The sequence below is a fragment of the Mauremys reevesii genome, linkage group 9, assembly GCF_016161935.1.
Source record: "Mauremys reevesii isolate NIE-2019 linkage group 9, ASM1616193v1, whole genome shotgun sequence".
Lineage (NCBI taxonomy): Eukaryota > Metazoa > Chordata > Testudines > Geoemydidae > Mauremys > Mauremys reevesii.
The window spans coordinates 61,887,890-61,901,303 of NC_052631.1; the positions used below are offsets into that span (position 1 = coordinate 61,887,890).

The 13,414-nt window shown below is 48.8% G+C and overlaps 1 protein-coding gene across 8 annotated transcripts in view; it reads left to right on the forward strand.

Annotated features, from left to right (window-relative positions):
- The window catches only part of ENOX2 (ecto-NOX disulfide-thiol exchanger 2), a 168,081-nt gene that overhangs the window by 66,132 nt on the left and 88,535 nt on the right, over positions 1-13,414 (forward strand). For all 8 annotated transcript variants that reach the window (XR_005584688.1, XR_005584689.1, XM_039488634.1 and 5 more), the window contains one exon: positions 3,800-3,955. Coding sequence is in view for 6 of the 8 variants with exons in the window: in XM_039488634.1 (XP_039344568.1) it covers positions 3,800-3,955 (156 nt within the window). In the remaining 2 variants the exon portion in view is untranslated. The remainder of the gene's footprint in view (positions 1-3,799; positions 3,956-13,414) is intronic.

Genomic DNA, 13,414 nt, shown 5'->3' on the forward strand with positions numbered 1-13,414 from the left:
AGCATTCAACCTTTCCTGGATCTCTTTGATTCAAGAGAACAGCAGGGTCAGGAATCTCAGCCCGGATGCTCTTCACCTTAGAGCTTGGTATTTGGGTGAGCATTGGGCCTAGAATGCTCCTGCTCTGAAGCTGTGCAAACCGTTCCCAGTAATAGCAGAAAGGACACTACAGGAAATGCTACCTAGCTCAGTGAAAGTGTTTCTGTGTGTGTGCCCAGCAGTATGATAGGTCTCTAAAGACAGCGGGTATTGCTGCTAGCATAGATTATCTCCTTACCCTTAAGACAGCAGGTCTTTCCCTTAGTTCACTACAGGGTCACCTGGCGACAATCAGCATGTGTCACCCACCAGTGGGAGGGCTACTTGTCTTTGTTCACCCAGCCATGTCTAGATTCTTAAGAGTTTTACTTAGAACTTTTCCACTGATGAAGCCAGCCCCTCATTGGGATCTTAAATTAGTATTTTCTACACTCACTAAGCCACCTTTGTGTTGGCTTAGCTATGTGTTCAATGTTTTACCTGTCAACCAAGGCCACCTTCTTTGCTGCCATCATCTTGTCCAGGGTAGGTCAACATGGAACCATAATGACCGATCCATTATGCACTATATTCCATAAACACCAAAGTCTCACTGTGACTACACACAAAATTCACTCTGAAGGCAGCTTTGGAGTTTCACATAATCAGACTATCCACTTACTTGTATTCTCCCAAAGCCCCATGCTTCTGTTGAGAAGAGACATCATTCCCTTGATGTAAGACAAATGTTGGCATTTTAGCTGCAGAGGACAAAACAGATCAGAAAGTCACCTAGGCTGGCTATTGTCACAGCTGAACGAGTCAGAGGACAAGCTGTTTCTTCCCAGGTAATCTGTAAATGGATCTCTGGTTGTATCCTACTTTATGAGCTGGCACATCCTCCTCCTATGACGTATGGGCTTACTCTATGAAAGCACAAGCATCCTCAGTAGCATCACTTCAAGAGATATCCCTGCCTGATTGACATTTGCAGGGCTGCTACGTGGAGCTCCATCCACGCATTCATGAGACATTACGCCTTGGTCCAAGCCTATTTCGCTGACGCATCTTTTGGAACAGTAGTTCTACAAGCAGCCATACCACTTACATCCTTGCACCCTCCTCCTCTCTGCATACTGGCTGTCAGTCATCCAGAGTACAATACAGGTAGGGACCAACACTCGAAGAAGAAAGGAAAGTTGTTTACCCTTTGTATAACTGGAGTTCTTCAGGATCCCTCTCTGTATTCCACTACCCACTCAACTTCCCCTCTGCTTCAGATTGTGTCTATTTGTGGTAGAGAAGGAACTGGAGAGGCTGTCGCTTTGCACCACCCCTGTTCCTAATGCCCTTGGTGCAGAGCAAGAGGAGTGCGGGAGTGCACAGGCATGAACCTATGGACACTACTTGCAAGTATTTTCTGGTCTCAGGTGCATGGAGTGCTTTTGTACCCACAGTGGAATACGGATAGGGACCACATGCCTGAAAAAACTCCAGTTACAAAGGGTAAATAACTTCCTTTTCCTAAGTGTTGATATTAACTATTTCATTACCTGTCATTTTATCAGAAACATCCAGCTAATGTGCTGCCCATTATGGTTAGATGCCATGCAGTTTGGGGGAGAAGTAGGGTGTCTGGTTCCTCTTAAGGGTTTGTGAGCTGGATCTGGGAGCTGAACTCTTTAAAAACATCAGGTAACCTCTGCCCCTACCAACAAGAGGCCGGGATAGAAGAGAAAGATTACCTACCCAGAGTTAGAGCTTCAGACACCTCCTGGGTGCTGAAACCCAAACTGCCCTCCTTGGTACCAAAACCCTAGCAGCCCATCTCCGCTGCCCCAACATCTGCATTGTCAGTATGAACCCATGTCACACTAAAAGCTTGGGCATGGTGTAAAATAAATGGAAAAATGTGTATTGAATTTAAACAAAGCCAAATTAGGCAAGCAAAACTGAGCCATGTATCGAGCTGCTGCAGAAATGCAGCTCTGGGAAAAACATGGCAGGATAAAGCAGAAGAAAGTAAAACTCATCTACCAGAGTCAGCCATCAGTTGTGCCAGGAACAACTACAAGTGGCCAGCATCCAGGCTACCTTCCCAGCTTAGGGACTGGCTTTTGTGGGCTGCCTGACAATCTTCTGCAAAGAAACAAAAACTGATTCTCTAACCTTGGAGCAGCACATGAAATGCTGCCACCTTGTGGCCAGAGGAGAACACATGCAGCCCATCATTCAGAAGAGCAGAATTAGCTGACATTTAGGCAGGTTGAAGTGAAGCCCACCACCCTGAAGGGAACAAATTGAACACACAAATATCCTCTAACTTGCTACATTTGTTTTATCCACCTACATCCAAGACCTCATGTGCCCCACCACAAGCTGGACCTAAATTCTACAGCCTAATTCCAGGACTTTGCAGTCTTCTAGTGGTTACTGTTAAAAAAAAAAAGTGAGGTTGTAATGAATTAAATGTGAACACGAATAATGCACTCGGGGCCCCATGTTGTTTATTTTGATATTGCATCCAGTTTGTTTTACGCTGTCCCCACACACCAAGGAGTTTTATATTGATAAAGCAATACTTATCATGGGATAGAGTTGGGGCTTTGATACCTGGGGAGACATAGGCACAGTTTGAAGTTGAGAGACAAGAAGTGTGACTGGAGGTTTCTCTTCCAAAATCATCAGCAGTGCAGTAATTAACAACAAAGATATTTAAGTTATCATGTTTAGGGTTTCGATTTAAAGTCCTGTTGAGTTGAATGATGCAGTTCTTCCTCTGCAGTTCCAGGCTGGCAGCAGACTCAGGAAGAGCACACTGCACTGCCTACACTTTGGTCACATTTTCAGGTTTTCTTTGCAATCTTTATTTTAAAATTATATTCTTCATGTAAAATGTCCACACCATTCTGTCAGTGAACCTCAGTCTTGGCCCACAGCTCTCTTGCTGTTCCATCCTGGGCTCCCTCCACACAGCTGTGTCAATGCACCTGCAGCCCTGCCTCTCTCCAGCAGAGACTGCCTAAATGGGCAGGTAGGCATCTAGCTCATTTTCATCTGGGATGGAAAAGATTTGAGGCAGGCTAAGATGTGAGTGCAGTCTAATGCTGTGCTGCCAAGAGCACCCTGTGTTATCATTGCACAGATTGGGGGTGGAGGAGAATCACTAGTGAATTTATCTTTGGTGCAGTATATGGATCCATCACATTAAGTATCCATGTCAATTTCCTTTGTGCTGTATTCCTGTCAGCAAACAGTGAAGCACTGGGTTGTAACAATCACATGTTTCTGAGCTGGAAATTGTAATATCTTCCCTGCACAACTTCTGTTCTTGCTTCAGGGGGAAGGTAGCGGTTCATGTTGCACCTGCAGAATGTGTGTTTGGGGTGTGTAGGATAGAAAAATTTTCCTAGGTGTGCATGAGAAAGCGAAACATTTCCAATTTTCTGATAGAAAATGGCTTTGACAACATTTCCCATAGCTCTAGTTGTGAGTCTCTGCCTCTTTAGTTAAACTAATGCCCCAAATTACTTGTGTGCTGTACCACATCTACGCACATATTCTTCTCTTTTGTCCTTCCCTTCCTCCCTATGTTTTTCTGTTTACTCACCTGTCATGTATGGTGTAAATCCTAGAGTGTGAGCACTCTGCTCCAGGGCCTGTCTTTGCGTCATTTGTTTGTGTGCCGCCTAACAGAATGGGGCCCTGTTTGTGGTGCCTAAGCACAATTGCAGTAGGAATAATAAATAGTAACACTCTTCCTTAATCTCTCCCATTTCAGACTTTGACCCTGCACTTGGAATGATGACGGGAATCCCACCTATCAACCCCATGATGCCTGGCTTGGGGATAGTTCCACCACCTAATCCTCCAGATATGCCAGCAGTGAAGGAGATTATTCACTGCAAAAGCTGCACCCTTTTCCCACCCAACCCAAGTAAGACTCTGCTAATGTTCTGGCCCATCACCTCTGTAAGTTGGAGCATAAGAATGAATGTCTTTCATTCCTCTTTCTAAATAAGAAGCCAGAAACCACAAGAAAGTGTGATTCATTTAGAACATGTGAGAGCCTGTTCCCTGTACAACCCACCAGCACAGTTTGCGGAGGATGTGCATTTTAAAGGGTCCCTTGACTATAAAGCAAGTTATAAGGCAATAGCACAGATTGGTCCTAACACCTTGTCACTGGATGTTTATCATTTCACAGGCTCTTGACAAGCAGAAGGAATTAGAGCTTTTTCAGTAATAAGCCTGGGAATTGGTAGCAGTCCACATGTACTCCTGCCCTTTGAATGTTCTGGGTCTAAACTCTATGGTGTGGTTTTCTGCACACATAATTGGGTCACAAAGATGGGAAGATTCTGGAGTAATGGTACAGAAAGGCAGCTTTTATCTTAGACAGTTGCTGGTGGGAGGCTGAAGAGAGAGTGCTGGTTGATCCATGTTTCAGTCCTGTAGAGAACTCTGCAGGGGTGGGCTGGGAGTATGAATGGACTGGTGGAGCCAAGCTTGGTATAGCACATGCAAGATAAATGCATATAACAGTCTGTACAAATCAATAAGAGTCACAGATGGGAACCAATGGAAACCCCAAGACAGGAAGACTAATACACAGAGAAGCAGATGACCAGGAGTCTGAAAACCAAATCTATCAGGCTGGAGGGGAGCCCAGGTCCGCCCATGCCTCGGGGTACCAGCTCAGGGCCCTCGAGCTGGATAAGCAGGATCAGGGTTCATCGATTCTGACAGTGCCCTGAGCTTCTTCCTACCTTCCCCTGGGTCTCTGCAGGCTCTCCAGCCTGTCAGGCAGTTCATCGCCACCTGGGCTGTTATGGGCAGCTCTTTACTAGCTTGCTGGCAGGAGTTCCTTTCTCCAGCCTGCTCACTCCTCTGGTAGCCACCCTGCCCCTCTGCTTCCCAGCTCTTTTATCCTCCCACCTGCTGTCAGGCTTCCAATCAGCAGTGGCTGGCAGTGCCTGTATTAACCCTTTGGTCGCTGGGCCAGCGTGGGATACACACACCCCATGACGGTCCCTGAAAGCAGGTGTGGGGTGCTGCTCTTCAGATTGCACGGAGGGGGGGGGGCTCAGGACGGAATCAATCAGGCAGGGGCATTAGCAGTGAGTTACAGAATAGCCAGCAGGGGAGATGTGCAAGTTTCCTGGCTTGCTTTGATTTTCTTCAGGACACCAGCCTCTCCTCAGCACATGTAGACAGTGCTGGCTCTTGGGAGGAGTGCTGGGCCCTGTATGGATAGCATCTGATGTGCTCTAGAACAGTGGTCCCCAACCTTTTTGTGGCCAGTAGCACATTCATGTTTTCAGAAGAGTGAGGTGGGCGCCAACAATTTTTCAAGGCTTATTTTGTATTTGTACATTAATACAAAAAACATCATATGTAATATTACATAATATATGAATCCAGAGAGAAGCTGCGAGGACAGAGAACACCGGTGCCTGCAGCCTTGGAGTACTCTGTCCCCAGCAGGCGCGGGGCCCTGGCTTCTTTCCCCTGCTAGGCACTAGGCAGGCCCCACACCTGCCTGGGACCGAGAACACCGGCGCCTGCAGCCTGCAGCCCCGGAGTTCTCTGTCCCTGGCAGGAGCGGGTCCGCGGTTTCTCTACCCTGCTGGGCACTAGGCGGGCTCTGTGCCTGCCGGGAACAGAGAACACCGCGCCTGCAGCCTGAGTTCTCTGTCCTCGTCAGGCGTGGGACCGTGGCTTCTCTCTCCTGCTGGGCACTAGGCGGGTGCCCATAAATGCCCCGGTGGGCGCCATGGCACCCGCAGGCACCGCGTTGGGGACCACTGCTCTAGGGGGATACTGTTCTTCCAGTTAGAGGTGCATGTGAATGCTGTGGGCAGAGCTAGTACCCCCTGTGCTGGGAGGTCTTGGTCTCCATTCCCCTGGCTCTCCGCTTTGATCAGGTTCATGAGGAGCATGGATTGTGGTTCCAGTAGAGGGCTGTCAGGGTGAGGCATGGGCTCAGATCCCTCCCTCCAATGTCCTCTCCCCCTTCTCTTCCTCTGCAAGGGCAGGATACCAGTTGCCTCTGGGGTCCTGGCTGGTTTGGCTAACTACTTAGAGCTGGGGCCTGGCAAGTGTGCAATTGTGTAGATGTTTCTGTGGCCTGGTCTACACAAGGCGTTTAAACCGGTTTTAGGAGCGTAAAACCGATTTAACGCCACACCCGTCCACACTAGGAGGCACCTTATATCGATTTTAAAGGCTCTTTAAATCGGTTTCTGTACTCCTCCCCGACGAGAGGAGTAGTGCTAATATCGGGATTAACATGTCGGAATAGGGTTAGTGTGGCCGCAAATCGACGGTATTGGCCTCCGGGCGGTATCCCACAGTGCACCACTGTGACCGCTCTGGACAGCATTCTGAACTCTGATGCACTGGCCAGGTAGACAGGAAAAGCCCCACGAACTTTTGAAATTCATTTCCTGCTTCCCCAGCGTGGAGAGCTCATCAGCATAGGTGACCACGCACAGCTCATCTGCACAGGTAACAATGCAGTCTCCTGAGAATCGAAAAAGAGCCCCAGCATGGACTGCACGGGAGGTACTGGATCTGATCGCTATATGGGGAGAGGATTCAGTGCTAACAGAACTGCGTTCCAAAAGACGAAATGAAAAAGTATTTGAAAGAATTTCTAAGGCTATGACGGATAAAGGCCACAGCAGGAACTCAGTGCAGTGCAGAGTGAAAGTTAAGGAGCTCAGACAAGCCTACCAGAAAACCAAAGAAGCAAACGGAAGGTCCGGGGCAGGTCGAAAAACATGCCGCTTCTATGCTGAGCTGCATGCAATTTTAGGGGGCTGCGCCACAAGTACCCCACCCCTGACCGTGGATTCCGAGGTGGGGGTTGTAATCTCTGCCATGTCTGAGGATTATGCAGACGGGGAAGATGAAGATGAAGAAGAGGAGGACGACCTAGCAGAGAGCACACAGCACTCCGTGAGCCCCAGCAGCCAGGAGCTTTTTCTCACCCTGACGGAATTACCCTCCTCCCAGCCCTCCCAAGCAACTATCCCAGACAGTGACGCCATGGAAGGGACCTCTGGTGAGTGTACCTTTGCAAATAGCAAACATTTTTTTTAAGCAAGTGTTTTTTAATGATTGATTTGCCCTGAGGACTTGGGATGCATTCGCAGACAGTATAGTTACTTAGAAAAGTTTGTTAACATGTCCGGGGATTGAGAGGAAATCCTCCAGGGACATCTCGATGAAGCACTCCTGTAGGTACTCCAGAAGCCTTTGCAGAAGGTTTCTGGGCAAGGCAGCCTTGTTCCGCCCACCATGGTAGGACACTTTACCACGCCATGCATGTAGCAAGTAGCAAGTAATCAGGTATCATTGCATGGCAAAGCATAGCAGCGTATGGTCCCGGTGATTGCTGGCATTCAAGAAGCATCTGTTCTTTATCTCGCTGTGTTATCCTCAGCAAAGTGATATCGTTCAGGATAACCTGGTTAAAAATCAGGAATTTAAGTAAGGGGGATGGCCATTTTCCTACTGGGTTCGTGGACTGCAGCAGCTTAAAAAAAATCCTTTCCTGCACGTAGCCAAGCGGGGGGAGGGGAGGAGTGAAATGCCGATGATCTTTTTTGTGTTTGGCCAGCGGGGATCTTCCCCAAGCTACCCCAAGCTTCCCCAAGCTACCAGCCACGCAGTGGGTGGGGGGGTGGGAAGGGTGTTGATTAGCAGGGAGCTAGCGTGGTATTAGCCATGCGTTGGGGGGAGGGGTAAATCACTACAGAAGCCGAAAGACAGTGGCTTACCATGGCCGCATGCAAGCTGAATTTTGATGCCTGGACCTGTGTCTGTGAGATCTGTAACTCCAGAGCTGCAGGCACTCAGTATTAAGATGAAAAATGCGACCTTGTAGGGAAATCACATGTGCTATGTAAAGTGAATAGTGCTTTTCACTGTGAAAGAGTATAACCATTGTTCTGTAAAATGTATCTTTTAAAATATTTCTCTCCCTCATGCAGCTGCAAATTTTTCAAGCGTCCCTCCTCCATCCCAAAGGCTAGCACAGATAAGGCGGAGGAAAAAGAAGATGCGAGATGAAATGTTCTCGGATATTATGGAAGTTACACGCAATGAAAGAGCTAATCTGAATGAGTGGAAGAACGTGGTATCAAATTACAGGAAAGATGCCAGTGAACATGAGGACAGGAGGGACACCTGAGATGAGAGGTGGCGGCAGGAAGACCGGCAGGAAAATCAGCGGTGGCGGCAGGAAGATCAGCGGTGGCGGGATGCAACTCTGGGGCTGCTGCGTGATCAAACTGACATGCTCCGGTGTCTGGTGGAGCTTCAGGAACGGCAGCAGGATCACAGAGTGCCGCTGCAGCCCCTGTATAACCACCCTCAACCCTCACCATGTTCCACATCCTCCTCACCCAGACATGTAAGAACGCGTGGGGGGAGGCTCCGTGCACCCGCCCACTCCACCCCCGTGGACAGCCCAACCAGAAGGCTGTCGTTACTGTGAAATTTTTTTAATGGCCTTCTCCATCCCTCCTATCCTCCTCCCAAACCACACCCTTACTTCTCTCCCTCTTTTTATAATGAATTAATAAAGAATTCAGGATTTTTAAATGAGAGTGACTTTATTTGCATAAGTAAGCTGTACTCGAAGGGGGAGGGTGAGTTGCTTACAGGGAATGAGTCAATCAAGGGGGTTGGGTGTTCATCAACAAACACAGCAGTCACACTGTACCCTGGCCATTGATGAAGCTCGTTTTCAAAGCTTCTCTGATGCGCACCGCTTCCTGGTGTGCTCTTCTAATCTCCCTGGTGTCTGGCTGCGCGTAATCAGCGGCCAGGTGATTTGCCTCAGCCTCCCACCCCGCCATAAAGGTCTCCCCCTTACTCTCACAGAGATTGTGGAGAATACAGCAAGCAGCAATAACATAGGGGACATTGGTTTGGCTGAGGTCTGAGCGAATCAGTAATGTGCGCCAGCGCCTTTAAACGGCCAAATGCACATTCCACCACCATTCTGCACTTGCTCAGCCTGTAATTGAACAGATCCTGACCACTGTCCAGGCTGCCTGTGTATGGCTTCATGAGCCATGGCATCAAGGGTAGGCTGGGTCCCCAGGATAACGACAGGCATTTCAACATCCCCAACTGTTATTTTTGGTCTGGGAAGTAATTCCCTTGCTGCAGCCGTTTAAACAGAGTAGTGCTTCTGAATACGTGAGCGTCATGAACCCTCCTGGCCATCCCACGTGGATGTTTGTGAAACGTCCTTGTGATCCACCAGTGCTTGCAGCACCATTGAAAAGTACCCCTTGCGGTTTACGTGCTGGGTGCCCTGGTGCTCCGGTGCCAAGATAGGGATATGGGTTCCATCTATCGCCCCACAGTTAGGGAATCCCAGTGCAGCAAAGCCATCCACTATGGCCTGCACGTTTCCCAGAGTCACAACCTTTCGTAGCAGCAGCTTAGTGATTGCTTTGGCTACTTGCATCACAGCAGCCCCCACAGTAGATTTTCCAACTCCAAATTGATTCCCGACTGACCGGTAGCTGTCTGGCGTTGCAAGCTTCCACAGGGCTATCGCCACTCGCTTCTCTACTGTGAGGGCTGCTCTCATCTTGGTATTATGGCGTTTCAGGGCAGGGGCAAGCAAGTCACAAAGTTCCATGAAAGTGCCCTTACGCATGCGAAAGTTTCGCAGCCACTGGGAATCGTCCCACACCTGCAACACAATGCGGTCCCACCAGTCAGTGCTTGTTTCCCGGGTCCAAAATTGGCGTTCAATGGATAGAATCTGCCCCATTACCATCAGGATCTCCAAAGCGCAGGGGCCCGTGGTTTGAGATAATTCTGTGTCTACGTCCTCATCACTGTCATCGCTGCGCTGCCGTATCCGTCTCCTCCTCGCCTCGGTTTGAAGGTCCTGGTTCACCATATACTGCACGAGAGTGCGCGAGGTGTTTAAAACATCCACGATTGCGGTATTGAGCTGAGCAGGGTCCATGCTTGCTGTGCTATGGCGTCTGCACAGTTCACCAAGCAAAAAAGGCGCGAAACGGTTGTCTGCTGCTTTCAGGGAGGGAGGGGTGAGGCTGTACCCAGAACCACCCACGACAATGATTTTTGCCCCATCAGGCACTGGGATCTCAACCCGGAAATTCCAACGGGCGGGGGAGGCTGCGGGAACTATGGGATAGCTACGGGATAGCTACCCACAGTGCAACGCTCCAGAAGTCGATGCTAGCCTCGGACCGTGGACGCACACCACCGATTTAATGTGTTTAGTGTGGCCGCGCGCACTCGATTTTATACAATCTGTTTTACAAAACCGGTTTATGCAAATTCGGAATAGTCCCGTAGTGTAGACGTACCATGTGTGAGCAAAATAGACAATACAGCTTGTCACACATTCAGCCCTCACAGACACAGGCGTTCAGTTTCATGGATATTAGTCACAGGGCTGAATATCTGCATCACCCTGTTCCCAGTGCAAGGCATTTGGCATCTGAATCATAATCAGGATGGGGAAGAGGATTTACAGCTAGCAGTGGTCTGCCTTTCTGCTGTGGAGCTGAAGATCTGGACATATGGGGAGCTGCTAGGCACCAGGGCAGCATCAGGAGAAGCAATTACACGTTTACAGCCACAGAAACAGCCAGGCCTCCTCCCGGCTAGAGAGTGGGCTCATGAGTGAGGTGTCCGCACCCAGCCTGCAGTTCTGCTCTCTCATGGGAAGGAACTTTTCCCCACTTCTGCCCTTGAGCACCCTTTTACAATGACTGCAAGGTCAACTGTCTTCTTCACTACTCAGGGGACCTCTTCCAAGCCTCCTTCAGAACCCACCCTATCAGGCATCTCTGTCCACAGTCCAGTAAGTGGCCTACATGTGCCCCAGAGCAGGAGGCATCACTCCTCAGTCACCTGGGTTAGTATCGTTACCTTTTGCTGAGGAACATTTGCCTTCTTATTCTAGACTCACCTGGCCTAAAAACACCACCAGAAGCAGAAGCTTACATGCTGAGAGCAGCTGTCACTCTCAGCTTCTGAGTGTCAGCTAGCAGCTTTTCATAATCCTGGGTTAGGCATGGAAATCAAATATAAAGAAATATTTTTTCTACATAATACAAAATTAGACTGTGGAACTCATTGCCGCAGGTTGTTGGTCAGGCCAAAAATTTAGCAAGCTTCAAAGAGAAATTGGACATTTATATGGATAACACAACTAGCCAGAGCTATCATAGTTAATGTTAAAAAGAGAATTGGAAGGGAGATAAAATCTCATGTTTAAAACAATCCACGGGGAGATTATCCCACATCTGCCTACTGTGAGGTTCTTGCACCTTCCTCTGAAGTAGCTGGTGCTGCCACTGTCAGAGACAGGATACTAGACTAGATGGACCTCAGGACTGACCCTATCCGGCAGTTCCTATGAAATAAAAGTGCAGCACTGAAAAAAACATTGGCTGCAGAAGTGATGCTTACAGAAGAGAAGGGTCAGAAAGGCATGCACATTTCATAAGACCATAGCAAGCTATAAAGTCCTGTGTATGCTCCATTGGGCAGTTTACTAAGGATGTCATGGCACTCTCAGGTATTAAGGACAGGGTAGTGCAGTGTTTCTCAAACTGGGGTCGCCGCTTGTGCAGGGAAAGCCCCTGGCGGACCGGGCCGGTTTGTTTACCTGCCTTGTCCGCAGGTCCGGCCGATTGCGGCTCCCACTGGCCGCGGTTCGCTGCTCCAGGCTAATGGGGGCTGCTGGAAGCACCGCGGGCCAAGGGACTTACTGGCTGCCGCTTCCAGCAGCCCCAATTGGCCTGCAGCGAGAAACCGTGGCCAGTGGAAGCCGCGATGGGCCGGACCTGCGGATGAGGCAGGTAAACAAACTGGCCTGGCCCAACAGGAGCTTTCCCTATACAAGCGGTGACCCCAGTTTGAGAAACACTGGCATAGTGGCTGTATGAATTGACTGGAGCAGGATGTTCCCCACATAATGTGCTGCATGGAAGAAGGCGCTGAGATGTTGGTGTGGAGATGAAGCCAGCATGGCTGGGGATCTCTGGAGCATGACTGTGCTTCTGATGTGCTCGTTCCTGTGGGTGTTCCTCTACTGTGTATGTGAGATACTGAGCCAGCACAGCCTCCTAGACCTCCCAGACCGGGGACTCCCCAGCTGCCCAGGTCAGAAGGAACAGGGACAGACGCTGATGCCTTCCGTTGCCTGTCAGTCTGGTTTTTGTAGTTTGGCTGGATTTCTCCTGTGACCAGAGAGTGCAATGGATATTGATTCTGTTGTGGAAAATGGATTTGATGTCTCAGTGATTTCAGGTTTTGTACCTATTTCAAGATGTTCTTTTAGTCTTCTCGCTTCAGCGGGATTCTTTGTATTCACATGTAAGGGATATGTCATCTTTTCTGCTTTGTTGTTCTAGTGTCAAGATTTTGAAATAATAAATTAAAGAAAAGCAAAGTAAAAAGCATGTAATGAGTATCTTCTTTCTTTACTAACACTGCTGTAGGGACTACTGTGCATCTGCCCTACTGTCCAGGGCTGAGGCGCAGCCTTTGGCGGTGTTCATTGCAGTTGGTTTTGTGTTATCAGTACCCCTGAAGTCCAGCGCTCTCCAGAGTGACGTGCCTCACATTGACTAGGGAAATGCTTATTAACACTGGGGAATCCATTCATGGCTCTAAAAGTCCAGGATATATAAGCAAGTGAACAAGTTTTGCTTGATAGGCCCTGGTGAATACCATAGATGCCAGTACTCGGCAAAGTGGTATTAAGCACATCTTCAAATATCAGAGGGGTAGCCGTGTTAGTCTGGTTCTGTAAAAGCAGCAAAGAATCCTGTGGCACCTTATAGACTAACAGACGTTTTGCAGCATGAGCTTTCGTGGGTGAATACCCACTTCTTCGGATGCAAGTGGTGGAAATTTCCTGGGGCAGGTATATATATGCAAGCAAGAAGCAAGCTAGAGATAACGAGGTCAGATCAATCAAGGAGGATGAGGCCCTGTTCTAGCAGTTGAAGTGTGAAAACCAAGGGAGGAGAAACTGGTTCTGTAATTGGCAAGCCATTCACAGTCTTTGTTTAGTCCTGAGCTGATGGTGTCAAATTTGCAGATGAACTGGAGCTCAGCAGTGTCTCTTTGAAGTCTGGTCCTAAAGTTTTTTTTGCTGTAGGATGGCCACCTTAAGATCTGCTATAGTGTGGCCAGGGAGGTTGAAGTGTTCTCCTACAGGTTTTTATATATTGCCATTCCTAATGTCTGATTTGTGTCCATTTATCCTTTTCCTTAGAGACTGTCCAGTTTGGCCAATGTACATAGCAGAGGGGCATTGCTGGCATATGATGGCATATATTACATGGTGGACGTGCAGGTGAATGAACCGGTGATG